The sequence below is a fragment of the Cinclus cinclus genome, chromosome 17 (genome assembly GCF_963662255.1).
Source record: "Cinclus cinclus chromosome 17, bCinCin1.1, whole genome shotgun sequence".
NCBI lineage: Eukaryota > Metazoa > Chordata > Aves > Passeriformes > Cinclidae > Cinclus > Cinclus cinclus.
In genome coordinates this window covers 11,710,870-11,737,241 of record NC_085062.1, presented here as the reverse complement: position 1 = coordinate 11,737,241, position 26,372 = coordinate 11,710,870, and the positions used below count along the sequence as shown (strand labels likewise).

The following is a 26,372-nucleotide window of genomic DNA, read 5'->3' as shown; positions in this document are numbered from 1 at the left end:
GCTCCTAGCCGGACTACATTTCCCAGTGAGCCTCACAGAAAGCAGGCAGATCCCGCGAGAGTTGGCCGGGCTCACGCCGGGACTTCATTTCCCGCGATCCCTCGCGCGCCGGAAGCGGCGGCGCGGCTGTTCCGCGGCGGAGGCCCAGGGCGGCGGCGGGAGGCGGCGGCGGCGGGAGGCGCTCCCGGTGGCGGCAATGGACGTGACCGGGCCCGAGACCGACTGGCGCAGCACCAACTTCCGCCAGAAGCTCGTCAGCCAGATGTGAGTGAGAGCCGCGGGCTCAGTGCTGGGTAGGCCGCGCGCGGACCTCGGCTGCTGCCGCCCTCGGGGCCGCCCGCCGGGCCGTGTCCCGGCCGTGCCCGCTCCTCTGCGAGGCTTTCCGGCCCTCCCCTGGCTGGCTGGGTCCGTGCCCCACCGCCGGTGTTTTCTTTCTTAGGGGGGGACTCCTCTTCTGAGGGGGCCTCGTTACCAGGACTTGCTCAGACCCTGTGTGAGGGTAACCGGGACTGTTCTTTGACTTAATTTTGCCGATCCTTTTTCTCTTTCTTTTTCTCCAGCAATACCGGCTTCCTAACCGGCTTGACACCGTCTGTTTTAGGGCTTTGATTTTGCCAATGTCCACGGTGTGAAATTTGGCATATTCAGCTGTATGAAAATCGCCGTTATGGGCTTGCATCTGCCTTTTGGGCACAAATATGAAATAAAAATAGTGGTGACTTAATGTGACGTTCAACTTGTTTCCTTTTCAATTTTCCTTTGTGAAACAATTGCTTTCCTTGAGTTGCTTTGCTGCTCTGGAGGCTTTTTCTATTTTTGGAAGGCTCTGTGAGGTGGTGAGCACAGAAGTTAAAGCACTGTTCATTGTTTCTAAAGTAATGTTGGAGTGCTAATTCACGTGTACTTGGGAAGCTTAATATTCCCTTGTTGATTTTAATAATCAGTATCTAAAACTGAACTCCTTTTTTACTGACACACAAGTAGTCTGAGTGTTTGTGGGTTGACTGCAGTTAGGATCCTGTTCCAGAATTGAACTGTTGTAGCATTCATTGAACAAGTATGATGGTGTTTGTCTGTCAGAGGCATGTAGGCTTTCTTGGTGCTCACAACGGATGTTTCACTTTCTAAACATTCTGTACAGTCATTAATAAAGTCATTAATCTTGTTAGATTAATTCCTTACTTCTTCTCCTGTTCTACTGCTTTGTCAAAACAAGCAAACAAAGGTGCCCTTGAATGTTGTGTAGCTTTGAGGAAATAAACATGAGTAAGCACATGCAAGCCTAACACAATAAAACTTGGAGTTTCTGTTTGCCCTGCAAACTGTAATGTTTTTCTCTGAGCAGAAAACAGTGCTCAGAAATGTTTCAATGGAAGTGTGCAGCAAGAGATTGAAAAGTTGCTACTACTGAGCAAGAAATCTTTAAGGTTAATGCCAAATGAAGACAATAATCCTAAACTTGTAATAAATGCCCCCTCTTCTATTTTACACAAGATGCACTCTGCATCAGATGCAATTTTGCATAGATGTCTCTGTATGATTCATGTGATTTTTAGTACAGGTGTAGTGAGTCTTTTTTTGTCACTTCCTTGCCCTTCATGCAGTTTTACAGTATGGATCAGATATTTATATTCATGGCCTCGTTTAGAAAGCAAGCAAAACTGTTACTGTGATAACTGGGATGAGTCATTACAGTGACTGCAGCAGATTTTTTTAAGCAATTATTGTGTGTTAGATATCTGAAAACAGCCTGGCCTGGTTTCATGTGGCACTTGGACTCAGATGAAGTTAGCCAGAAGTAGAGTTTGTTGAATGAGAAATAGAAGCAATGCACTTGCTAAAAAGCATGAGCTCTATATGCAACAAGTTCCTATTTCTCCCCAGAAACTCTCAGTTTTGTCATTAGAGGCTGACATAGTAGGTGGAAGGGAGAAGTAATTAAATATCTGGTAAATCATCTGGAAGTTTTTATAATTTGTGGAAAGGTTGTTCTGAGCAGTTAGGGAAATGCAGTCTTAAATGTATGTATACCTTCCAGTTAATCCTGCAACCAAGAAGTGGTATTTGTCAACATAAATGTTAACCCTTGGTCTTGAACATTAAAAGCATGAAACCATTCACATAACTCATTTTGAGTGTCTCTTTATAGCTGCTGGATATAGATGTCTCAATTTGCTGCAGTTCTGTACTTGGGTTTTCATTACAACACTGAATTTAAGTCTTCTGGGTTTTGGCTTTGTTTTTCAGGAGTGATTTTATGTGAATGACCATTTCAGTGTGGGCAGTGGGTATCCTGAGGAATGTGTCAGTGCTCCATGTGCATGATTTGGTTGTGGACATTTGAGAAAATAGTGCTTTTGATGTCCTGAGAAGCCTCTTGCAGTACTAGGTTCTGTGTGACTGCAGGCCTAAGCAGGACATCCATACTGCTGCAAGATTGAGGAAACCTGAGCTCTGATGGTGGAGGCTGAGAAACAGCTTTGGCTTCTCCCAGGGTGTTCCAAGAGTCACCAGTGAGGTAGGAGTGTGGAAATACACTTTTGCTTGCAGGGCACCATTTTATTCTGGCCCTTACTGAGAGCCAGTACATATTGGTGGCTAGGGACTCTCCCTTCTAAAGGCCTTTTGTTAATGTGTTTTTAGATGTTGGTATTGCCTGAAGGACAGATCTGATCTGGGCTATAAACCCAGTCTGTGGCTGTGTCCTGTTCCTGCCCTGAGCTGCTTCGAGGCTGTGTTAGAAGGGAATTGTGCTGAGTGTGGGAATGGGATGTAGCTCAGTTGAGTTGCCTTGTCCTGGTGTTTCACTGTAACAACTGATTCACAGAGTCAGGGTAGGAAGCTGGGGCAGTTTTGAGGGAGAACATGTTCTGCAAGATTTTTCTGTTAGACCAGTTAGCGTGAGTGCGAGGCTGCACATATTTGGGCTGGAAACAAGCTTCTTGAGACTGGAGGGGGAATTCCTGAAACTGGTGTTGGTGTCAAATGCTTCATCTTGTGAAACCACAACTCTGCGTGCTCTGCATGAAATAGAAATGCAGATTTTTAGTGCACATTTACTAATGTTACATTTACTAGGTGCTTACAGGGCAGATGAAGGTTGAATTGGTTGGTACCATCTAGTTCCTAAAGTTTTGTAGAGTTGAGTGTTCTGCAGGGAATGTGCTCTGTGCTGAAGCTATGACTTTTCTAGCTAAATTCCCATGTCTTTAAATGTAACTGTTTTTATGTTGATTGCAGTTAAGTGTGTGAACAAGGACCAAGTTGTGCGTTTTTGTTTCTTCCTAGTCTAAACCTTTATTGGAATGCTAACAGGTGGGACATGGAGAGCTTGGAGTGGCATTTTCAGTAATGTAGCCACAATAATAGATCTTTCATGTTCTATAATGTCAAGAGGAAATGATCCATATAAAAGCAGATAATTTCTTTGCTGTGGATTTTTTTCAAGCTCCTGATGCCATATTGATCACTGTCTTTATCACATCCACTAAGGGCTGCTTACATGTTACTTTTTTCACTTGCCTCTGTGCAGTCTTTGTCTTTTCTTTTTGTCTGCTCAGTTTTCGGTAGTCTCGACATGAAAGGTGATTGTCACTGTATTGGGACTGGAAAGTTAAGGAGGATTCAGTGTAGTGTGGATTTAGGGGCAGCCTTTTCAAAAAGGAAAGTGTGAAAAAAGGGACTTGTTCATAGAGAATTGGATATAGCTTCTTCCTCCAGAGCAGAGCTCCTTTGTGAGCAGTTCACTTCAGAGGAATAGTAACTCTGCGTTATGTTCAGATTCTGCTTCAGTTTAAGTAAGCTTCCTATATAAGCAGCATTGTTTTGGTGGCTGCCAGACCCCACAAACAGGTTCCCATGAGAGCCTTCCAGCAGGTACAATGTTCCACTGTGTTCTGTGTTAAAGATTGCAGCAGTTTAGCTGTGAGCTGCTGGTTTGCCAGGTAAGGGTGTGAGTTGTGGCAGCCTAAGCTCCTGCATTTTAAGGCTGCAGCATTTGCTCTTCTCTTTCGAGACTGTCATTGAGTTAATTCACAAAGCTGAACCAGTATACATTTGTGCAAGCACCGTTCCTGTTGCATGGCAAGTGGTGGAAGTTCAGGGGAAAAAAACAAAACAATAGTGCCTCTTCAGATTGGCTGAAACTTCCAGGGGTCACTGCCCTGACGTGTATTTACTGTAGGGTAGCTGCTCATGCAATGGCAGTCACTGAGAAATAACCTTCTGAGATGTTAATTACAAAGTGAAAGTATTTCCTGATCACTTGTTTGTGGAATTTGTAACTGTCAGGCTGCTTTAAAAAAGCACAGGTATTGCAGGGAAGTTTGAGAATGACGATGCCTAGATGATTGGAAGAGGGCTTCACCTGGCTGAACTCCTCGTTTCAGGATGTCTTTCTCTTCATGTTCCATGGTTGATGTGCTGAGAGTGCCCATTCTTTTCCACTGATGTCCCCTCCCACCCTGCCCATCACCCAACCTCTGCCCTCCTCTGTCCCTAAGCGATGCTCCCACTCATTGTCCTCACTGCTTAAGCCTCTGTGCCTTTAGGCAACCGGTTTTTTTGTTTTGTTTTATTCTTCCACCATATGTTTAGAGAATTCTTTTGGAAAATCCTCATGCTAGGAGGCTCAATCTCATTGTTTGCCAAACATGGATTACATTAATCCTGTCATTCAGCTTTCCTCAGATAAACAAGTCCTGGTATTTTGTCAAAATAATACACCAGGCAGTAAAATAATGACTCGTTTAGCAGTTGGTCTTTCTGCAAAGAATATCTGTGTTGCCTTTTAGAAATTAGTTGGCTTTTTTCTCCATTATTTGAAGAAACTTTGAAGGGTGGCAGTTTTAAGTAATATGTGATGGTGGTTTGGTTTGGGGTTTTCTTCTGTGGTGGATATTTGGGTTTTTTGTTTGTTTTTAATCTATAAATGAGAGAGGGGTAAAAGGCTGTTTCTAACAAACCTTTCTAACTACAGAAAGTACTTTTGCAATGCCCTCAATTAATACTCAGCCTTATTTTTTCCTCTCTTTTTTCAGTGATGAAGCTATGAGGAAAGCTGGTGTTGCCCATAATAAATCTAGCAAAGATATGGAGAGCCATGTGTTTATGAAGGCCAAAACAAGGGTAAATCTCTGTTTGCTTCCAGAAGTTATTGGGTGTCAAAAGAAGCTTGTAACAAATTGGAGAAATAGCCAAGCCAGTGGACTTGAATACAGAGTTGTTTTAAATTTTAATTTATATGTGCTGCTTCTTCTACCTTGAGGGGAAGTGAGAAGTTCTGCATCCAACAGATGCATCAAACTGGGCTTAGTGCAGCACAGCTTTGCTGATGCTGCAGTGTTTCATGCACATATGGAACCACACTTTTCCTACCTGAATATTTGTGTGTAGCGAGTTGCATAGAATTTCTTTTATCTACAATGTAGCACCATTCCAGCTGGGTGGTCAGAAAAGTTTAGGATATCAATGTAAAGGCTCTGTCAAGAATAACCCCTAGGGAAGAGCCGTGGTCTCTGTGAAAGTCTGGCTCTAATGTACAGTTCTGCACTCTTATAAAATCATAAACTTCTTCCCTGGAGCTGTGTTATGACAAATTGGGTACGGTTGCTGTCTCCAAATGGTCCATGTTTGAAATAGAACTTGTCTTGGTGAAAATGTTACAATGCTGATATCACAAATCTGCACCCACTGTTGGCATCCTCCCTGGTGAGTTGTTTCATGGGCAGGAATGCTGTCTCAGCCCTCTGCAACTTCCTACAAATTATGAAGCACATTAAGAAAATATTTTGAAGAATATTTGTCTTTTCACTTCTGACACTTGTTAGTTTGTTAGTCTTGTTGGTTTTCCAAGCTATTAATTTACTTGCGTTTTTAATATTAATTTAGCTTTAAAACAAGTTACTGTAGAACAAATGTGACATAATTCAAGGACTTAAATAATTAATTGTGCTGAGCAAGCAGGTTCTGTCCTTATAAAAAAGGAATTATAGTGGATAAGAAGTGGAAAATATATGTTGGTTTATAATGTTTGCATATTGTGGTCCTGTTAGTGTGGCTTTCAGGGAGGTTCCTTCCTGTAAGTTTTGAGGTTTCTTGGCATTCTTGTACCATCAACCATAATGACATGTTAGTAAAAATATTCCTAGTTAATAAACAGACTCTTTCTTGGAAGTGAACTGCTCTGAAAAGCCCACACACATTGTAAAGTAAAATCCAGTATGTTGAGGAAGAATACTGAGGAACCAGAAAGTAATGGTTATTCTGTTTTCATTTCTTATGCTAAAATACTCATTTTTCACCTCTAGGAGGAATATCTTTCTCTTGTGGCCAGACTTATTATCCATTTCAGAGATATTCGTAAGTAACTTTTTAGTTTTGGTTTTCTTCTCAATTGTGGTTACTCACTGAATCCTCATAAAAGAAAAAAACCAAAATACTCAAAAAGCAAATCTAGGGCTTCTGTATGTGGTTCTTAACAAGTTGCTTTACAAATCTTCCTGTAGTATGACTGCCTAATTTGTAAATACTATCTCTTTTACACATCATCTATAATTGAAAAGTATTTGAGAAATTATTTAAACTTGCTACTTTTCCTCCTTAATTTTTCCTGTATCTTTGCCTTCTTTCCATTTTTATATAGCATTCTGATTACCAAATTGGCTTAGGTTAATTTTATTAGAGCTACAGTAGATAATGTTTTTTTTTATTTATTAAAATTATGATGTGAATATATTTCTTGTGGAGTATATCCAAAGGGTCAGTGTGACAATACTAGCAAAGGTGATTATTTGTTTTTACTTTTGCAGACAATAAGAAATCTCAAGCTTCAGTCAGTGGTAAGAGTTCCTTTTCTGTTGTTTTCATCCTTCCCCTGTACTCTCAGTTTCTAAAAGAACAACTTAGAAACCAGGGCTGTGGTGTACTAAGAGTAAAGCATCTGTGTATTCTCTAGCTGGGATATTAAATGCTGCTGGAGTAAAAAAAGGGGAGCATGACAGTCCTGGAGTTGTTCAGTGTTGACGGTGTCAGGCTTGGCCAGTGCTTTGGATGTAACACAGCAGACTTGTTTGTTCCCCCGTTTGTACTTTTGTTACCTTACAGCACTGAGATTCATGAAAGGACAAGAGTGATTGAAAATAATCTTCTGCTGAACAGCCCAGGTTCCTGCCTGTTGCCTGAAGCTGTGGCTTCCTCAGGTGTTGCACCAGAGGCAGAGGTATTTGTGGGGCCATTTGGCAAGCTTAGATCTGGTTCTGGCTTCTGCCTCTGTGCTAATGCTCACTACAGTGGGTGTTAGGGACATAGCATGGTCCTGTGGTTTTACCCTTCTGTAGGGCAAATATGCAGTCTGTGATTGATTACCATGCAGTCTAGACTGCTGGAAATTATTTTATAAGTATTCTTAAGAAAGAGGTGGTGTGTGTTCTGTACCTGGTTAATATTGCTTCTGCACCCTGTGTTGTGTTTTGACCTCTTGAATTGTCTTTCTCTCTTTAACTTCACTTTTCTATGTGCCCAGGATTCAGATTATGAAAACTGTCTTGAAAGGCATTGAATTTATTCAGTGCATACTAACAGTGATGTTAGAGGGGGAACTGTACAGCAAAGTACATCCTCTGGTCTAAACATTGCTTCTCTGACTTGAGGAGGAAGATCCACAGTGGGACTCTCTTGGTTTTTGACGTTAAAAGCTTTATATCTTCATGGAGTTTTGTTGGCAGCTTGTTTTGACTTGTGTATAAATTAGGAGATGGCTAATAAGTTCCTTTTCTCTGATGAATTTAAAATCTGTGTGGAACTTCACGACACTGGAGCACTTTAAATCATCTCTATTTACAGAGAGGTGCTGGAAGCCTTGTCTCACAGGCAGGGCAGTGAATCTGAGTTTGGCACAGTATTGGACCTAGTCATGATCTGAAATTGCCAGATCAGAGAGTGGATGCTGGAGAGCAGAGGATTCTGGAAAAGCAATTGCATGGCTGGCTGCATATCAGTGTCTGTTTTCTTTGTAGATCCGATGAATGCCCTGCAGAATCTAACGGGGGGTCCCACGGCAGGGGCGCCTGGGATGGGCATGGCCTCCCGAGCCCAGGGAGCACCAATGAGTGGGATGGCAGGCCTTGGTCCAATGGCACAGCAGATGAGTCTCCCAGGGCAGCAGCAGCCCCCTGGAACTTCAGGAATGGCCCCTCATGGGATGCCTGGTGTCTCTACAGCTACTCAGCAGAGTAAGTGTTCAGTTTGCTCCACTGAAGTTTTTAGATCAGCTTTTCAGTAAGAAGTCCTTTCCCCAAGGAAAAGGTGCTGAAGAGATGTTATACTTCTGGCTAAATCAGCCAAGTGGATTGAGGAAAGAATTTCAAGTACTGCTACCTAATTGAATAAATGTCTGTCTTCTTTAGTATAGGCAGCAACAGTGTGGCTGTTGTATGAGCAAATTCTTCTTTCATGGCAACTCCAGAACACTGTTTTTGTAGAGCTTACCTGTGTTTTCCATGTACAGTGCTTCGTGCTGGTGACCTCAGTTCACATTTCTTCCTGCACATTTTTACTCTCTTTAGTTAGGTTACTAACTGAATAGAGGCAGAGTAAGTTACAAGTTGGTAGTGCAAAACATAATTAATTCTGCTGTTAATGTGCCCCATCCATTTGAAGAAGCAAAAGTATATACTGCTAAGAAAGGACATTAATTAATCTCACGTTATTTGGGTATCATGTTTTATGTACAGTCTGTCTTCTCTTTAGCCCAGCTTCAGCTTCAGCAGATAGCCCAGCAGCAGCAGCAGCAGCAGCAGCAATTCCAGCAGCAGCAGGTGGCCCTGCAGCAGCAGCAGCAGTTCCAGGCCCAGCAGTCAGCCATGCAGCAGCAGTTCCAGGTGCAGCAGCAGCAGGCGGCGGCCGCTGCGGTGGTGCAGCAGCAGCAGCAGCAGCAGCAACAGCAGCAGTTGCAGGCAGTCCAGCAGCAGCAGCAGCACATGCTGAAACTGCAGATGCAGCAGCAGCAAAACCAACAGCAGGTGATGACAAACAACTACAGTGGCAAATGTGGTGATCGGTTACTTGTCAGGTGGGGCTTGGCTTGTGTGGAAGTATCAGCTCTGCCTGTTACTAACACATTTCCACCTTAGGGTAGGGTTTCAGGTTAGACTGGCAAGTTAATTGACAGCAGTATATTATATGCTAGAGGAAAGGCTTTACAGATGTTTTGTTGCTTTCTTCTGTCATAGCAATAGGGAATTAAAATCTTTTCTTTAGTAAATGTCAGGATTGTCTTTCATTCTGACAGCAATTGGGAAAGAACAGCACTTGAATTACTCTAGCAATAATGGCTGTTTTATCATTGTGTGAATAATGTGTTGCCACTATAACAAATGTCTGTATATATGGATACATATATATCATTATTAGGTACAAAAGCAGGTGAGGGACCTTCAGCTGTCATATTCTTGCACAGTTTTTGGTAAGGGGTGATTATATTTGGAAAACTGTTTCTGAGCTCATTTGTATGGGAGAAGCTGATGGACTTCACTTTTGCTTTTAAAAGTTACAGAAAAGCTTATAATGTGGCAGTATATTTATATATAAAATAGAATATATTGTATTATATATATTATAAAACAATATATTATATAGGCTATAGCACCATTTAGGGTTGAGATATACAGGGGATGACTGGCTAAAAAGGTTGGGCTTTCCCTTTGGGCTTAAAACATCAATCTGATGTATTAGGATTCTGTTTACTTTTGGTTTATAAAAGCAAGTCTGCTGTCACATTGCTAGAAGCTTTAACATCCTGGCCTTCCCTGCTTTTCAGATGCAGCAGCAACAGCAACAGCAGCAACTCCAGCGGATTGCTCAAATGCAGCAGCTGCAGGCAGCACAGGTCATGCAGGCACAGCAGCAGCAGCAACAGCAGCAGCAACAGCAGCAGCAGCAGATACCACAACAGCAGATACAGCAGCAGCCTCCTCAACAAGTCATGCAACAGCAGATGCAACAAATGCAGCAGCAACAACAGCAGCAACAGCAGCAGCAGCAACAACAACAACAGGTTGCTCAGGCACAACAATCTCAACTTCCACCACAATCCCAGCCTCAACCCCAGCCCATGGTATCTCAACCTCAGGCAATCTCAGGACAAATTCCTGGTCAGGTTATGCCTGTTACTCTCACGCCACAGCAGTTAAAAGCTATGCAGGTAAGGGCTGGTGACCAGCTGATGGTTGATTTGTTATGGCTACCTAAAGAAATAAAAAATTAGGTCTGACTTGTGCTAATAATGAAGTAGGAAAACCATAACTTGTTAAGAGCTCTACAGTTAGCAAGTTATGAGTATAGGGTGTTTAAAGGTTTATATCTGGGCCTGCCAGTAGAGAACAGTTTTGTACCTAAGAGTAGGAGTTCTGGAAATCTGTGAAAAACATTCATGCAGCTAATATTTAAAAAATAATTTCTTGTCTCACTCTTGAATGGACAAGTAAAAAAAGAAAAAGAAACATACTGTGGTTAAAGAAAAATTACCTCTGTGCTGTTTGCTTTTCAAGAATATGAGCAAGTACTTTTAAGTGTTTTAGACTGAGGGCAGTGTTAGCTCTCTACCATGCTGGCTTTGCTTCTGCTGCTGTGTTAAGAAGTTTGGTCACAATTTATTTAATATGCTGGTTGTTCCTGCCTTGAAGAGAAGGTGGGCAAGACAGTAGTTTTTCTCTGGTGAATCTCTTGCTGGTCATACTCTGAATGGTGCAGCTTTTTGAAGTGTTACAGTCATATTTTTTTCTGGGCTCCATAGGTTGCTGTTGAGCCAATGCTCAGACCTGTTTTTCTTTGGGCCTTACTGGGGAGGAATGGAGTGTCAGCCATACTTTAGAAATGGATGAGTTGATACCTCTACTTTGTGCTCCTATCAGCTAGGATTAGTTAAATGCCATGATTGTCACACTGACAGATGTAATGAATGTAATAAACATTTGCAATGCTGGTCATTGGTAGGCTTGCAAAAAATTTAAAATACCTCTTATTTTTATATATAAGACCTGATAGTAGAGATAAGAAGTTGCAAGAAGTTGTTGAACTGGGTGTGCAGTCTGTGGGAAAACTATTCCAAATGTTTTGAACATGAGAACTTGTTTTCACAAAAAACCTTAAAAACTTTAGTTTGTGAGGCTGGTGTTGTCTCCATACCTCTTTTAATGAGCATGGTCAGTGCAGTTGATACAGAAGTGTCATCCCCTACTCAGGTATGTATGTTTACTTTGGGTTTTGTTCTCATACTGTAGGTAAGAGCTCAGCTGGTCCAGCAGCAGCAGCAGCAGGCAGCAGCAGCAGTGCAAGCAGCTCAAGCCCAAGCTGCTCAGATGGGAGCTTCAGGGCAGGTAAGGGCCCAGGGGCCAGTGTCACAGGGCACAGGCCTGTGGCAAGTGCATGCTAGAGATGAGCATGGAGTTGGGTTTCTGGTGGTTTCTGATGCAGGGTCTGACATTGGTCATCCCCTCTATATAGGGGATATGGTCTTCTCTGCTGTTTCTCCTTTGCCTGGAGTCAGAGGCAGGATTTCATTGCCAACCTCTCTGTGCATGCTCTCTGTCCCAAGTAGGTACGAGTGTTGCCTGTACTGACACAGGAATGCACATGAATAAGACAGTCTCCTGTGGGCACACTACAAGTCTGACTGTTAGTACCTGGAGTGTAGCACCTCTTCTTTCATTAAACTCTCTTAGGTGACTGCTTTGTTGTGTAAACTGATTTCTGTACTGTGAATCTTTGCCTGCTATCTTTAATCACATGTGATTTACCTTCCATTTTCATGTATTGACTATAAAAAAATAGTATAGACTGTGAAATCTCTGCACTCCCCTTTCAGTCCTTTCATCTTTCATTCTTCTTCTGAGTGAAATGGGCAGTAGATCTAGATGCTCTTGTTCTGGATGTGAATTGTGAAGAGCAAATGGTGTGTGTCACAAGTGCAGTTACATTTTTTAATGTAGGAAAGTGCTGGGTGAAAGCTTGTTGTCTAACATGGGTTTTTAATGCTGCAATACACCTGCAGCCCCAGTGGTTGTTTCTTGATGTGTGTCTGGTATGAAGGAGACATGGGGAAAAATCTGGGGAATTCCTTGAACTGAGCCTCCTAGCCCATTTTCCACAAGAATATGAAAGTCTTTTGTGGCTTTCCTCTGTCGTCTTCCATATTGAGGCATTTTGCAGACATGGGTAAGTACAAATATCACTGGTCTGTCGATGAAGGGAGAGGCAGACAAATGAAATGAGTCTGACTAGGACTAATGGCAGAATTCTTTTTGTATACCCAGACATTCCATGTTTTTCAAGCTCCATTTTCCGTTCAGTGCACAAGTAATTTTATAGATTCAGTAAGAAGCTTTTCATATGGACTGTGATAGCAATTGCTTCTTCAATGTACATCTCCCAGACTTGTATCAAGGATAGTGTCTTGTACCATGGTAACTCTCACATGGCCACATCCTTGTTGTTGTGGCCAAGTTCTGTTTCTGAATTGCTCCTTTGGCTTGTGTCAGTGTAACACAGGATGTAAAAGCTGAGCAGTGGTAAGTACAGTTGGTACAGTACTGGCAGCAATGCAGAATTCTCTTCCTGCAGTTGAAATATGAATTAAAACTTGTTTTTTTTCTTAAATAATTTCCAGGTGGGAGCTGCAGGGACTTAGGCTGACTGGAAGGAGATGCTGACTTTTTTTCTTGTTACTAACTTTAGTGGTGCTCTTTTCAACTCTGGAGCAGATGGATTGTGTTTATGCAGAGTCAACTTAATTCTTGCCCCTTTAGTGACTTCATGTGCCAGTGGCTTAACAGCACAGTGCATTTGAAAAGCTTTGGGTGATAACATGGTTGACAGCCAGTTTTGCATTGCAGCTTTATCCAGTCCTGTGTAGTAAACTTGGGGATTGCTCTTTATCTACCACATACGGAGTTTGGAATATTCCACATACAGGCTTAATTCCACTTATGTTCATGCCATTGCAAGATGAATCTACTAAAATTTGCCTACCACTACAAAATCCAATAACTAAATGGATTTCTTGTACTTGTCTAAATATTTTCTGTATATAATAGTTTTAAGATTGTGGCTGTATATAATATTACAATGCAGCTTCAGTGTTGAGAGTGTGTAAGGATTTTCTTTACTTTATAAGAAGTCTCTTTAAAGACCAGATTTTTACTTTCTATTGAATACATTTTTCAGTAGCATTAGCATTTTAAATAAGTCTGCCTTGATTGCTTTATTTGGTTCAGGGAAGCTTTTTTTTTGTAAACAAACCGTATTCTAATCTTTGCTTGTTACATTTAAATTTGGTCTTTAAGGGCTTTCAAACTGGAAATTTTGCTTGCTATGTCTGCATCCATAAAGTTTCTGTAAATCTTTCCTACATAGAAGTAAAAGCAGTCCCAGGTTTAAACATGGATTCATGTGAGAAGTTCTTCTCTGAAGTTACAAAGACACCACGGGGGTCAATGTTAACCCTGCTCTAGTCCTTGTGAACATATAACTCACAGGGCAGCTCATAGCAGCAGTGTCCATGCAACCAGGGACCTACACAAAAATGCTTGCAGCACCACAGAAAAAGATCTGTAATCAACTGCAGTTAAGTATGAGAAAAGTTAAGTCACTGTTGTGGTGCAATTCCTTCAGATGCTCAGAATGCAGAATGGCTGATGCTGATTGAAAATCTGAGCTGCCTTTAAGGGCACTGGCAGTGGCCCTGTACGTACCTATGCTCACCAGAAGCTGTGTATTTATGGAATGCTGAATGTTTGGATGTTAGATGAAAGAAAGTTACAGGTTCAGGATTCCATTGTTTCTATTCCACTTCATTTTTATCAAATAATGGGGTTTGTATCTTACTTTGGAGGGAGATCCCCTTCTTGCTGTCTGATTTATCTCAATTTATGGAGTCTGTAATTTTACCTTGTAAGAATCAATTTCACTTGGAGGAAGATACGTGTTCTGTTAAAATCTTTTCCAAATGTACTTAAACATTTCTGGTTGTGTTCTTGTTTTACAAGAAGAGTAACTAGACAGATTGCTTTGTCCATAATATGGACATAGTGCTTTGGAACCCCCTTTCCTGACTCCTTTGTCAAAGGGTCACAAGTTTTGTAAATATAAGTGACTTGGAGAATGGGGGAAATAGATTACTTTTGTTAACAGAGTGGAATTGGTGATATTTTATGTATGTATTTCCCTTGCAAAGAACACATTTCAAAAAATACAAAACCCCTAACCCAAAATTGTATGCTTGTGCACTCATTTGACCAACCACAATACTACAAACAGCTGAAAACCTTTGAATTGGAGTTTGTTGTGCTGGTGTTCAGTGGTTTGCCAGACACTTAACCTGTGAATTCTTCTAATTTCCTTTGCCTCAGTGGAAGTAATCTAAATCTTCACACTTTGGTGGTGTGGCTTCAGAAACATGACCAAGATGGGACTTGTGGGTCACCATAACATGCCTGGGATTCCACACACTCCAGAGATCTGTGTGCATTCATTCACGAGGGTCTAAGATGGGGTGATTGTGCCTGAAAGGATATTTCCCCCCCAGCAATTCCCCCCCTTTTTTTTTCTTTTTTTTTTTTGTTTTGTTTTGTTTTGTTAGGGTTATGTTGCTTTACCAGCTCTCATGTTGATACTGTAGCTCTTCACTGCACTTTGTAGCATCCTGTGCTTTGTGGCAGTGCTGGGATGTTGTGTTTGCTGCTGCATGCTGTGTGTGCACGTGTGTGTGACGTCTGAGGCGCTCTCATTTGTTCCCCTTTTGAAATCCTGTCTCTGACCATCCCTCTCTGCCTGGATGGAAAGGGACTGCATTGCTCTGATGTTGTGAACTAACAGCTATGCTGAATTTGACACTATTTCCTTTATCAGTTATTGCTTTCCTTTTTCAGTCTTGCTACGTTGTATTTAATTTTATTTATTTTTAACAATTGTAAGCACATGCATTCTTTGACTCTCTAGAGATGTGTTGCTGGCTGCTTCAGTCCATTTACATAAACATCAAGCAGGAGTGCCCCAAACCATTTACAGGAAGGAGACTACATTATCTCTTAGGTTAGTTAGGATTGTGTAGGTTCCTCAGTAACATGTAAGCTGGGAAAGAAAGGTAGCCCAGAGAACTTTACTGTAGATCTTTGAAGTCCCAAACAGAATCTCTTTTACTGATAAGTGAATCTGCCAAAGCTACCTGAATACTACCAAAAATACATGCTGTATTTATTGTAAATTCTCAGTATGTTGTGTAATATAAAATTTTAAATAGCAGAGGGCTGTACAGGTATAAAAGATTAAATCTGTGTGGCTCATGCAGGCTGATAGTTCTGAAAGGTACTTTTGGACACTGCAGAGCAGCATAGTCCTAATACTATTTTAAAATAAAAATTTATTCTAGTGCTAACCTTTATCATTTACCCTAAATGATTGTGCTTTAGAGTGTACCCACTCTATACAGCTGGAGAATCAAAAAGAATGAATAGGCTTGAGCAAGATCATGGACTCAGAATACTTTAGCACACCTTAGTAGTGGAGGGATAGGTATTTCTCAAAATTACAGTAATTTAAAAGGTATATTTGACTATATATACCTTTGGGTAATAAAAGGAAGGAAATAGATTTTTCAGACCTGGAAGTTCTTTTTGTTGTCTTTAGCATTGTTGTACTGGCATAGGTTAGGCTGGTGTGAAATCTGCTCACTGTGGAGCCTTGTACTGACAGCTGCTGTTGAGCTGTCTGACAAAACGTGCTATAACAGAGGGGGCATTGGCCAATACTGCTAAACCCTGTGAGTCCACAGTGGGGGAAAGCACATCAGCAACCTGTGGTGTTACAGAGCTTCTTGTATGGAGTGTTCCTGACAAGAATCTCAGCGTATTTCCAAGAATTTTAACACTTACAGATGTCAGGAAAAATTTAGGAAAGGCCCTTCATGAAATGACAGGATAGTCCACCCTGAACACATGAATCTGAGTCTGCATATTGGCTCTCTCAAGGTACAGGAGTTCAGTAGGTGCTCTCTGAAATAGGAGTATAAGAAGGAGTTTGATTTCCAAGCCAGCCCGTTAGGTTAACCTTTAGAGAAAAGCTCACTAACCTGCCCTTCATGCTCCCCCTCCCCAGTTCCTGGAGGCTGCATGTGCTTCTCATCCTGCCAGTGCACTGCATTTCTTGTTTTGCGATTACTTTTGTCTGTTGTCCCTCTGTCCTCAAAGATGATCACCGCACCTATGGCCCGAGGTGGGATGCAAATCAGACCACGGTTCCCGCCTACCACCGCGGTGTCTGCTACACCACCAAGCTCCATGCCCTTGGGCGGACAGCAAATGCCACAGGTATTTACTGGGTCACAGCACACTGTGTCAGCAATTGTGCAAAGCTTCACTGCATGGGTCTCTAGCGCTGCCTTTCAAGCAAGGGGACGTTCACTTTTGCATCAAACAATGAACTTGCTGGTGTTACTCAGGGTGTTGGTCTGTTTAGGGTGTGTTTTTTATGGATCCTTTTTCATTTTAAGTAATAGGTTTTCTGAGAGGTCGGGGTATCAAATAAAGTTTTTAAAGTGGGATAGATCTTTATTTTAACATTTAAAACTCTTCCATGTTCAGAATTGTTTCAAGTCTCAAATTAAAGGTCCACACTCCATGAGTGTGCGTTTCTGAGTGCTGCAAGTCAGCACTGCAATGTACCTGGTTGAGACTTGGTCCAGGACCTTGCTTGGTGTATGTTTATGTTCATGCTTTGTACAGGTCCTTCTTGTGTTATTAGCAAACTTGGCTCATTTCAGTTTGAGCAGCTTCTTGGCATGGTATCAGGGACCCAGAGAAAATTGAGCTGTTCTTTTATTTCATGGTCATGTAGGAGAAGCTGCCAGAAGGATTCCACTTGTACCTGCATCAGAGAAGAACCTGTGTAGGCAGGCTGGCAGCTTCTGTCCAGCTGTTGCTGGAAAATGCATGAGGTCAGAGCACTTCCTTTTTTCTCAGGAGTTGGCAAAGTTAGTGACAGTGACCTGAAAGATTCTGCAGTCCTTGGCAAACACATCTGTTACCATTTCTGGTTGAAGATGAATGGTCATTTCAATCCAGGACAGTGTGTATCTGTTAACTGACACAAACCCCAGCCATAGCTGTGGAGTCAGAGGGGAATTTACTTTGTGCTCTGGTCACTCTAGCAGTTAATAGATACTGAGATAATCATCTCCCATTTGAAATATCCACAGTATTTGAGGCTTTCCCACGGGTACTTAAATATTAGTTTTGCTTCTGTTTAATAGCAAAAGACTCCTAGTTCAAGCATTCAGTGCAAAAGTGTGATCTTGCAGCACTGTCATTGTTACTGAGGAGCTTTGATTTCTGACACCAAGTGAACTGCTCAGCAGGAGGTGCTCTCAGTAGTATGCCAAGGATTGTGAAAGTGATGTAGAAGGCTGAACAACTGGTCAAAGCAGAAGAAGAAAATACATTTTTCATGAGCAATGATTGCAGTGAAGCAGGTGCTAGGATGAGTGAGTGAGTGATGGTTTACTGGTGGCTGGAAACATGTTTTGAAGGCAGTCTGACCTGCCATGTACTTGGCAGCTCTGGACCAGCATGAATCTCTAGTATTGTCTGCCAAAATATTTTGTTCAGGTTCTAGGTAGATTAGAAATTAGAAATGTTGTCTTTTGCACCTCTTAATCTTATAAAATGCTGAACTACTATGGTCTGTTGGGTGTAACTTCCTTATCATCAGAGCCCTTGCATCTGTTCACAATAACAGTCAAGGGCTGTAGCAGATGTGTGGTTATGAATCACTCGTTTAAGAGCATGTCCTCTCCTTGACTGTAGTATCAAAATCCATTTGGATGTGGTGATAGGTAGTTCAGGGTGTGTTTTCTCTCTAGAAAAGAATCTTGGGATTGCACTGAAGAATGCTTTTCAACAGAAGGACCAGATGTGGTATCAATAGCTTGTGACTATTTTCTTTTAAATCCCATATGACAAAACAGTCTGGCCTTTTTTATCACAAGACTCATTTGATTCTCCAGTGAGTTTGTTTGGTTGGAGCTTTTTGCTTCTTAGAGTCTTTGCAAACAAAACAAAAAATTACTGATATGAGGTTTTATTTCACAATCATCTGGTGTTTTGATTTTCAAGAGAGTTAGAACTGAGAGCCCTTACCAGCCTCATCTCTTGAGTGCTGTTCTGTGCCTGAGACTCAGCAAACTGGAGATAGAAGTCATAGCTGGGTTTATCTTCCAGGACAGTGTGCTCTGAACACTAAGAATAGCTTTGATGTAGTGGATGTGAATGCAAACTTTTATCATGCAAGCCTAAATACCTTTTGGGCAGGCAGGACTTCAGAAGTTAGAGTATGGTGTCATGATCAGGTCACTGTAGAGTCCACAGAGCAAATTCATGCTCAGTGACCTGTAGTAGCTGTCCATGGACATCCTTTTATGTGCAGAAATTTGTATCACTCAGTGAAAAAAGATGTAGTTGGATTTTCTTGTATCTGTTGAAGATGCAGGGTATACAAATGACCAGTAACCATAGCTTAACTTTGGAGCTGAATTAATTCAATGGAATTAAAGCTTCAGAGAAGAGGTTTTGCTGTCTTTTGGGTTCATAGCTATTTTTGTGGTATGTTTGTTTGGTTGGTTTTTTTAAAGCCTTCTTTTTTACTCAGAGTCATCTGCAAGAGCATTCCCTAGAAACTGAATTTTATTAATTTGTTAAAATCCTATTCCATATCCTACAATGTAGAGACCTAAATCTGCAATCATCTTCAAATCTGTTCTGTGGAAAGACATCTGAAATTATTATGTAGCAAATTAACTGCTCTCAAAGAAAACCAAGGCGGTAAGTTCAGAACTGCAAACTTCTAATGCATGTTTTTGAAAATGTGACACTTTTGCTTACTGTTAGAGATTGGCCTTTGCTGTTCTGAAATAAAGCTGGCAGAGAGCAAACCTGGAAAGGGGGAAATCTGTTTACCTGTACAAGTATTTGAATGAGGAGGGGTAGTGCAAAAGTTTCAGTTAATCCAGTGCTTATGTGCACAGTAAATGCTGCATATCCTTTTCTTCACTTTTCTGCAGCATTTGTAAACTAATGTAAATAATGTCCTTGGTGCTGAATTACACACAGAAACTTAAATCTATTAGGAAATAATTAGGAAAACCTACTGAAATGTTTCTCCTTCCTTCCTTCCCAAAACACAAGGATTTAGTGTTCAGAAGTCATTTCTTCAACCAACTTAAGACGCTTAACAAGGGCCTGACTTTCAAGAAGTGATGAACCACTCCAAGTGGTCTCAGTCTGACTTGATGAAAAATGGGTTCAGTATTCATATGGATAAGTTCTAAATCACTTGCTCTGTAATAGCACATTAAGTAGACTTGTGAAGAATCAGGGAATGCTTTTTGCAGTGTCCATCCTAGATTCCTTCCAAACATGGTGAGCTGCTTGACATCTGCAGGAGGCAGACTCTACTTTTCCAGCTGTTGAGGAGAGACATGCTGTTAAAGAATCCACCTCCTTTGGAAAACAGTGAGCACAGGCTCAGGAGTTCTTGATTATGGAGAAAGGAAAGATACTGTATCATTTCAGCCTCACTTGTTCTGTGTATTAACTTTTTTTGTGAGGTTGCAAAGGTACTGGGACTATTGAAGATTGAAAAGAAACCATAGTATGTCAGTCTGCATTTGATTTTGAACTATTCTGTAATGGGTGATAAACTAGTCTCTTCAAGCTTAGTAGTTTTGCACTGAGCTGGGGATTGTTTGTGCCCTTTTTTGGGGGGGACTATGACCTTTTGCATATCTGCAGTGTGATTTACCAAACAAAGCACTTCCTGTTGTATTCAGTGTGTCCATGCAAAAGTAGACAATGAAATACTTTTCAGTGTGCTAAATATAATGTCCTCTGCATACAGATGGATTATTTAGATGGATATTTAACAGGAGAGTGAAGGACAGCACCAATTTGCAGTGCCTCTGATGTGCCTGGGACTTGTGGATTTACTGGAACCTTTGCTTAAAAATGGTTTAGACTGAGGGAAAGAGTTGTTAAATCAAAGTTGCTAATCAGTGACTTATAGAATGGACACATGGGTTAATAAGCCACAATATATTGCCTATTCAGGCTAATTCCACTGATCTTTGTATGTACTTATTTTTAGCCTCAAGTCATAACACCTCTGCATGTGCCTTAAGCAAATGTGATCACTTAATATCTGTATTACTGTCCCATGCCCTGCCATTGCACAGGTTTTCTTGTTTGGTTTTCAGTTATTAAGGGGGGAAATGTGTATTAGAACAAATGTGAGAAATTGCTCAAATTTTAATGTTATATGGCTCTGGCACTGTAGAGTGTACAGAATAAACTTAGTTGTTACCCAGAGTTTGGTGCTGTTCTGGAAATGCTCTTACTTGCCTTTTTGTCCTTTAGGCACACCTCATCATTCTCCAAAGGTCAGAATGCTACTTCACTTTTTTTCCCACCCAGCTGTTTAGTTTGGAGTTTCTATCTCCACCCAGATTTTCAGAACTCAATATTTAAACAAGATGTTGGTGATTTGGCTTACGTAATTTTTTTCTTCCTTCTTCCTAAAGAAAACCAGTTGAGAAGCTGCAGTTGAGTCTGACAGACCTTTGAAGACTGTAATTAAAATGTCTAAATAAGGAGGGGTTTTTGACTCTTAATTATTAAGTGGGAAATGTCTTTTATTCCTGCTCTTCTTTAGTTCTAATAAAGTACAGGTTTTTCACATGGCACTTCTGACATTTTAATTGCAACATGATGGTTTGGGCAGTGAAAAATAATTATTATACAGTTAATTCAAGCTACGTGTAGTTTTAATGGTCGTTTCTACTGAAGTTGATAAGATTTACTGCCCTGAGAGCTTCAAGAGTGGTACAGGTGGGAGTGTCCTTATGGGAGAGAAAGGAAACTAATGCTTTCATTTCTTGTAGGGCTGAGGATACACTTCTCTCCACAGGTAAAGCCTTTTAGTTAGGTTCCCATGCTCTGCTCCCTTTTGTTGTTATTGATGGTATCTTTTCCCACCTTCCAGGTCAGCCAGAACAATATTACCATGATGTCTTCCCCATCTCCTGTCCAGCAAGCTCAGACACCCCAGTCCATGCCTCCACCACCACAGCCACAGCCATCTCCTCAGCCAGGCCAGCCAACTTCTCAGCCAAACTCAAATGTCAGGTGAGCCACACTGCAACTTCTGAGCACTTCTGTTCATGCCATAAATGTGAGGTTGTCAGAAACACTCAGTAATGTTACTCTGTTTCCACTGAAGTGAATGAATTTTAATACCAACTCCACTGGGAGCACAGGTGAGATGGTGTTGAATTCACTTTGAAAACTCACATTTTACATAGAGAATCTGTGTATGGAATCTCACCAAGGCAGATCTACAGGCTGCCATAATGATGCTTACTAAAACCATATCTGCTTACAGGCTGATGATCCTTCCTTGTCAGATTCTGGCAGGTTTAATTTTATGCTTATTTTTCAGCTCTGGCCCTGCTCCTTCACCCAGCAGCTTTCTTCCCAGTCCATCTCCACAACCATCACAGAGCCCAGCAGCTGCACGAACACCTCAGAACTTCAGTGTCCCATCCCCAGGTCCTTTAAACACTCCAGGTAAATGATCTGAGAGATATACTGCACACCATGGATTGGGCTATGTTTTGGTAACTGTAATAGTTCCTGGGAAACCTGTTATTTTTGGCACAGTGTAAACTTCCAAGAGCTCTACATAGCAGCTGGCATTGCAGGTAGTGAACATGTCACATACACCACATAAAACAATTGCTTGGATTCCCAAATCAAAATCAATTGAAACCTCTTTTCTCATCACTGACCTATGTAATGGTTTTTCTATCTTCCCAAGTCTTTGAAAAAAAGAATGACAATTTAATGCAGCAAGCTTATAGAGGCATGATGATTCCTTATTTCCAACAGGAAGGAGCCCTCAGTGGCACTGTGCAGTTGTAAAGGACATAGCCACTTAATCCCAGGCAGCAGGTTGCTTTGCTCCAGAACACCTTCCCAGGTGTACTCTGGAAGTTTGCACTTCCCTGCCAGACAAAATAAGCAGTTTGTGATACTGTGAATGGAGGTAACATGCTGGCTCCTTCTCATACCAGTGTTGTGTGCTTTGCAGATAGGAAAGGACCCACTTAACAAAAACTGCTGTGAATTTACTGTGTTTGTGTTTAAAGCATCGGAGTGAAGGCAAAATAAAGACCTGGAAAATGGGTATATGGAACTTTGGAACTTTGCAGAAAAAAACTGTATTAAGTGGGAATTGCTTTTCTGCCCATAGAACATATTATTTCTTCACAAAGACTAGAGAGTTGGGCAAGCACTTAAACTATGGAGGGGATCCAGTTGTGGATTTGGATATTTGACATGAGCTACACTTTGACAGTGTCACATTTCAGATCAAGATTCTGAAATGCAAGAATAATGTTCTCAGTATCTTTTATCACCCTGTGACATGCAGTCTTTCTTTTTGCCAGGAAATCCAAATTCTGTCATGAGTCCAGCCAGTTCTGGTCAGTCAGAGGAGCAACAGTATCTGGAAAAACTCAAACAACTATCAAAATACATTGAGCCACTCCGGAGGATGATCAACAAAATAGATAAAAATGAAGGTGAGGTTTCCGTATTTGGCCATGCATTTATCCGTGTCAGCTCTTTTATCTGCTGAAAGAAGCAATCCTTTATCTTTTGTGGTGACTTCTTTTCCAGGGATTAAAAATGTCAAGAGAAAGTTAGCTGTTCTTTCTTGCTTCTAACTAAAGATTTTAGTGTGAGGAGTGGGCAAAATCCTTATCCTTAAATTCTCATAATTTTTTTTTTTTTTTTACTTCTGATATTTTTGAAACATGTAGAGTTTATGCTTTGGATATACTTAGGACTAGATGAAAGGTCTTTAATCCTCACTACTTTCTTTAGTATTGGCTCATGTTTTCATTTTTGATAGTGTGTTGTATTTCTGTCTGCAAGAACTGAAGCTATTCTTGTAGTCAGTGTTTGTGTTTCTCATACTGTTTCAGACAGGAAGAAGGACCTGAGTAAAATGAAGAGTCTCTTAGATATCCTGACTGACCCTTCCAAACGGTAACTTTTCCTGTCAGTTTTCCCAGCTAGTCAGAAATCTCTTGTTCAGCACCCAGCCCTGTTGCCATTGAGGCTGTCTCTGGGGCTCAGACAGCAGACACACCTCAGCCTGATGTGGATGAAATTCCTCCTCTTCCACAGGTGCCCCCTGAAGACACTGCAGAAATGTGAAATTGCTCTGGAGAAGCTGAAAAATGATATGGCTGTGGTATGTAATGCTTTGTGCCAGCAGAGATAAGCAACTCATTCCAAAAGGTCTCAAGACTTGGCAGGATCATTTTTGCAGTTTTTATTACTTATGCTGCTAAAACTTCCAAGTAAATTGGACAAAATAAGAAAACAGGAAAAAATGGGTGTTTACTTCATGTAAGTCACCTGTATGTATCTTTTAACTGAACCTTCAATTTCTTGTGCTTTGTGCCAAGACTTGAATAATTGTTTCCTTGGACTGTGGCTGATTTCAGGACAGCCTTCCTAAACCAAAACTGCATATGGCTTTTTTTTTTTTTTTTGCTTTACTTCCTCCCTTAATGTTACTCTATACAGCTTTGAGAATCGTTTGCATTTCATGCCTTGGAAGTTTACTGTTATAAAATTTTTCAGATTCAACAGTAGGCATTTCTCTCTTTGGTGATGATTAAAGGAAATGGGGGCTTCTGTTGTGTTTCAGCCTACTCCACCACCTCCCCCAGTGCCCCCTACCAAGCAGCAGTACTTGTGTCAGCCCCTTTTGGATGCTGTCCTGGCCAACATCCGCTCCCCAGTCTTCAACCACTCCCTGTACCGGACGTTCATGCCGGCGATGACGGCGATTCACGGGCAGCCCATCGCGTACGTACCAGGCCTGCCGCCTGGCCTAAGGGCTCTTTATCCCAGGAAAAACGTCTCCCTAGAAATTCTTCAAAGGACGGATGGGTTTGTGGGTGGGGTTGACCCGTAGCTTTTAACAAGTACAGCATTAGCTCATTTTCACCTGGTCCCCGTGTCTTACACAGGGCCCCCATTGCTTCCCCTCGAAAGCGGAAATATGAAGAGGATGAAAGACAGACCATACCAAATGTCTTACAAGGGGAAGTTGCAAGATTAAATCCTAAATTCCTGGTGAATCTGGACCCTTCACACTGCAGTAATAATGGCACAGTTCATCTCATATGCAAGCTAGGTAAGGAAGGGGGGAGATGAGCAGTCTGGTTCCTCCTTGGGCTTCACAGGCTAGAACTCAAGCCCAATTATGCACAAAAAGTCTCCTGTCTGGCAAGAAACGCTCTGCTCTGATGGAAGTGTGTTTGCCTTTTAGATGACAAGAATCTTCCAAATGTCCCACCACTCCAGCTCAGTGTTCCAGCAGACTATCCAGATCAGAGCCCTCTGTGGATAAAGAACCCCAGACAGTATGGTATGAAGATGCTGCCATGACATTTGTTGGGCATGTGTATGTGGCAGTAGTGGGGCAGTGTGAACACCTAATGTTGCTCTTTTAATACTTTTAATACAATTTTTATGACAACTTCCTTTATCTGTTCTCTCTTTTTTTCTCCAGCAGCCAATCCCTTTTTGCAGTCGGTGTATCGATACATGACTTCAAAACTATTGCAGCTCCCAGACAAGCATTCAGTCACAGCTCTCTTGAACACCTGGGCACAAAGCATTCGTCAGGCCTGTCTCTCTGCTGCATAACAGCTCACCTCCCAAATCATCTAGCCACAAAGAAGCTCTCAACAGCTGGCCTCTTCCACCTGCCACTGGAAAACCAGTGTGGGGAGGTTACTTCAGAAGAAAGAAGCAGCCTTATGTTGTTTTGTTTCTAGGTTGTCAGGTTCAGTAGAGAACCTGATGTTAGACTTAGCTTTCATGCTTTCTGTCTTCTGCCTCTATGGACTCTTGCCAGCATTTTCAGATATACAAAATGTGTGTATATATGGTTCTCAAGACTGTATTTAGGAGGAGTTTTTATTGTCTTCTTAGAGAAGAAATTATTTGTGGACTTCCATCAGGGAGTCTGGTATAAGAGGGGGTAGGGAAAAATGTCCTAATTTGCTTCAAAATTTGCTCAGTGCCAGTATTTCTTTCATACTGTATGTTCTGTGATCTGATACTGCCCCAGAAATAAATGAGCTGCAACTCGAATGTGTTTGCAAATTTCCCAGTGGGTACAGGACATCATTCTGACTATTAGTTTTGCCCAGAGATAGGATAAATTACATCCTTTTAAGGCATTCCTCAAATAGTGTGAGATAAATCTGGATAATTATATTTGGGGTAGGAATGTGGAACCAAACAGAGCAAAAAAGGTATTTTATAGCTTATTTTAAATGCAACTTTGTATAAACGGTTTTTGGTTAGCATGGACCACGTTTCTCACTCCAAGAGTTAAGGCTGGTAAGAAAGAAGAGATACTAAAGTGCACACTGACTTCCTCTATAAATTCAGTAAATGTGTATGTAAAGAGTGGGAGAAACCAAGTATAAAGGCCAAGTGACACAAATCAATGCAACAGGTTTGTAGCTACATTTCTTCTTTTAAGTCTTTCTGAGGCATCTGGCTTCCAGTGGGAGTTAATGAAGTGCACTGAAAATGTTTCTATATTGCATCAGTTTGTTTAAACAAAAAAGGCAAAAAAATCAACATCTCAGGAGTAGAACTGACAACTCATCCATTGTGCCTTGAACAGTGATGGGCACTCAAGTCAGTCATCAGCTGCCTTAGTGTTGGCACTTTGAATGAAAATATTTACCATAAGCAACTCTGATTTAAATGCATTTTTCATATTTCCCCATGTGTCTAAGTTGCTCCTTAAGTTCCTGGTGCAGGAAAATTTCAACTATCAGATGTTCCAATTCCATCCTGCCCCATCTCTCTCTGTATTGTGCAGCAAACCCTAAAGAGTAGCTGGGCTCTCTTAAAATAGTGTCAAGAAATTGCTATGACCTCTGTAAATCCATGTGCTGTCACCATTTTTAGGATGTTTTTAAATGTGGGTACGTAGTAAACGCTGACTGCAGCAGCAGAGTGCTGTCAGTATTTTGTACATGAGCTAATGCAGTATCTGTTTGTTTCTACTGTAATAAATTTATTATTATTCCTGTGTTGGATGCTAACAGTGTACTGCTCTTCCCCTGTTAAGATACCATGGGATGAGGGTTACTGTGTTCTGTGTTAAGTGAAAACTCACAGGCTTTGAAGGTTAGGGGACAAAATAATAAATGACTCTGTATCTCA

At 41.3% G+C, this 26,372-nt stretch overlaps 1 protein-coding gene across 7 annotated transcripts; it reads left to right on the top strand.

Moving 5' to 3' along the window:
• The first annotated feature begins 149 nt into the window (after positions 1–149).
• Positions 150–26,240, top strand: MED15 (mediator complex subunit 15). 7 transcript variants are annotated; one of them, XM_062504592.1, is made up of 19 exons: positions 181–264; positions 5,040–5,127; positions 6,309–6,360; positions 6,810–6,839; positions 8,016–8,231; positions 8,749–9,020; positions 9,824–10,201; positions 10,805–10,819; positions 11,304–11,375; positions 16,242–16,361; positions 21,085–21,227; positions 21,541–21,668; positions 22,550–22,684; positions 23,090–23,153; positions 23,295–23,361; positions 23,824–23,984; positions 24,149–24,315; positions 24,451–24,549; positions 24,694–26,240. In XM_062504592.1, the coding sequence occupies exons 1-19, from the start codon at positions 197–199 to the stop codon at positions 24,828–24,830; spliced, it is 2,412 nt and encodes an 803-aa protein (XP_062360576.1). In that variant the 5' UTR covers positions 181–196; the 3' UTR covers positions 24,831–26,240. The 7 variants fall into 7 exon arrangements, with proteins under 7 accessions (XP_062360575.1, XP_062360576.1, XP_062360582.1 ...); XM_062504591.1 differs by lacking the exon at positions 10,805–10,819 and having other exon boundaries at positions 150–264; positions 9,818–10,201; positions 11,280–11,375; XM_062504598.1 differs by lacking the exon at positions 16,242–16,361 and having other exon boundaries at positions 21,133–21,227.
• The last annotated feature ends 132 nt before the right edge of the window (positions 26,241–26,372 follow it).

Coding starts and splice junctions, on each gene's coding strand:
- MED15 (XM_062504591.1), top strand. CDS start 197: ATGGACGTGACCGGGCCCGAGACCGACTGGCGCAGCACCAACTTCCGC. Junction 5,128..6,308: donor TTATGAAGGCCAAAACAAGG/GTAAATCTCTGT, acceptor TTTCACCTCTAG/GAGGAATATCTTTCTCTTGT. Junction 21,669..22,549: donor AGGTCCTTTAAACACTCCAG/GTAAATGATCTG, acceptor TCTTTTTGCCAG/GAAATCCAAATTCTGTCATG.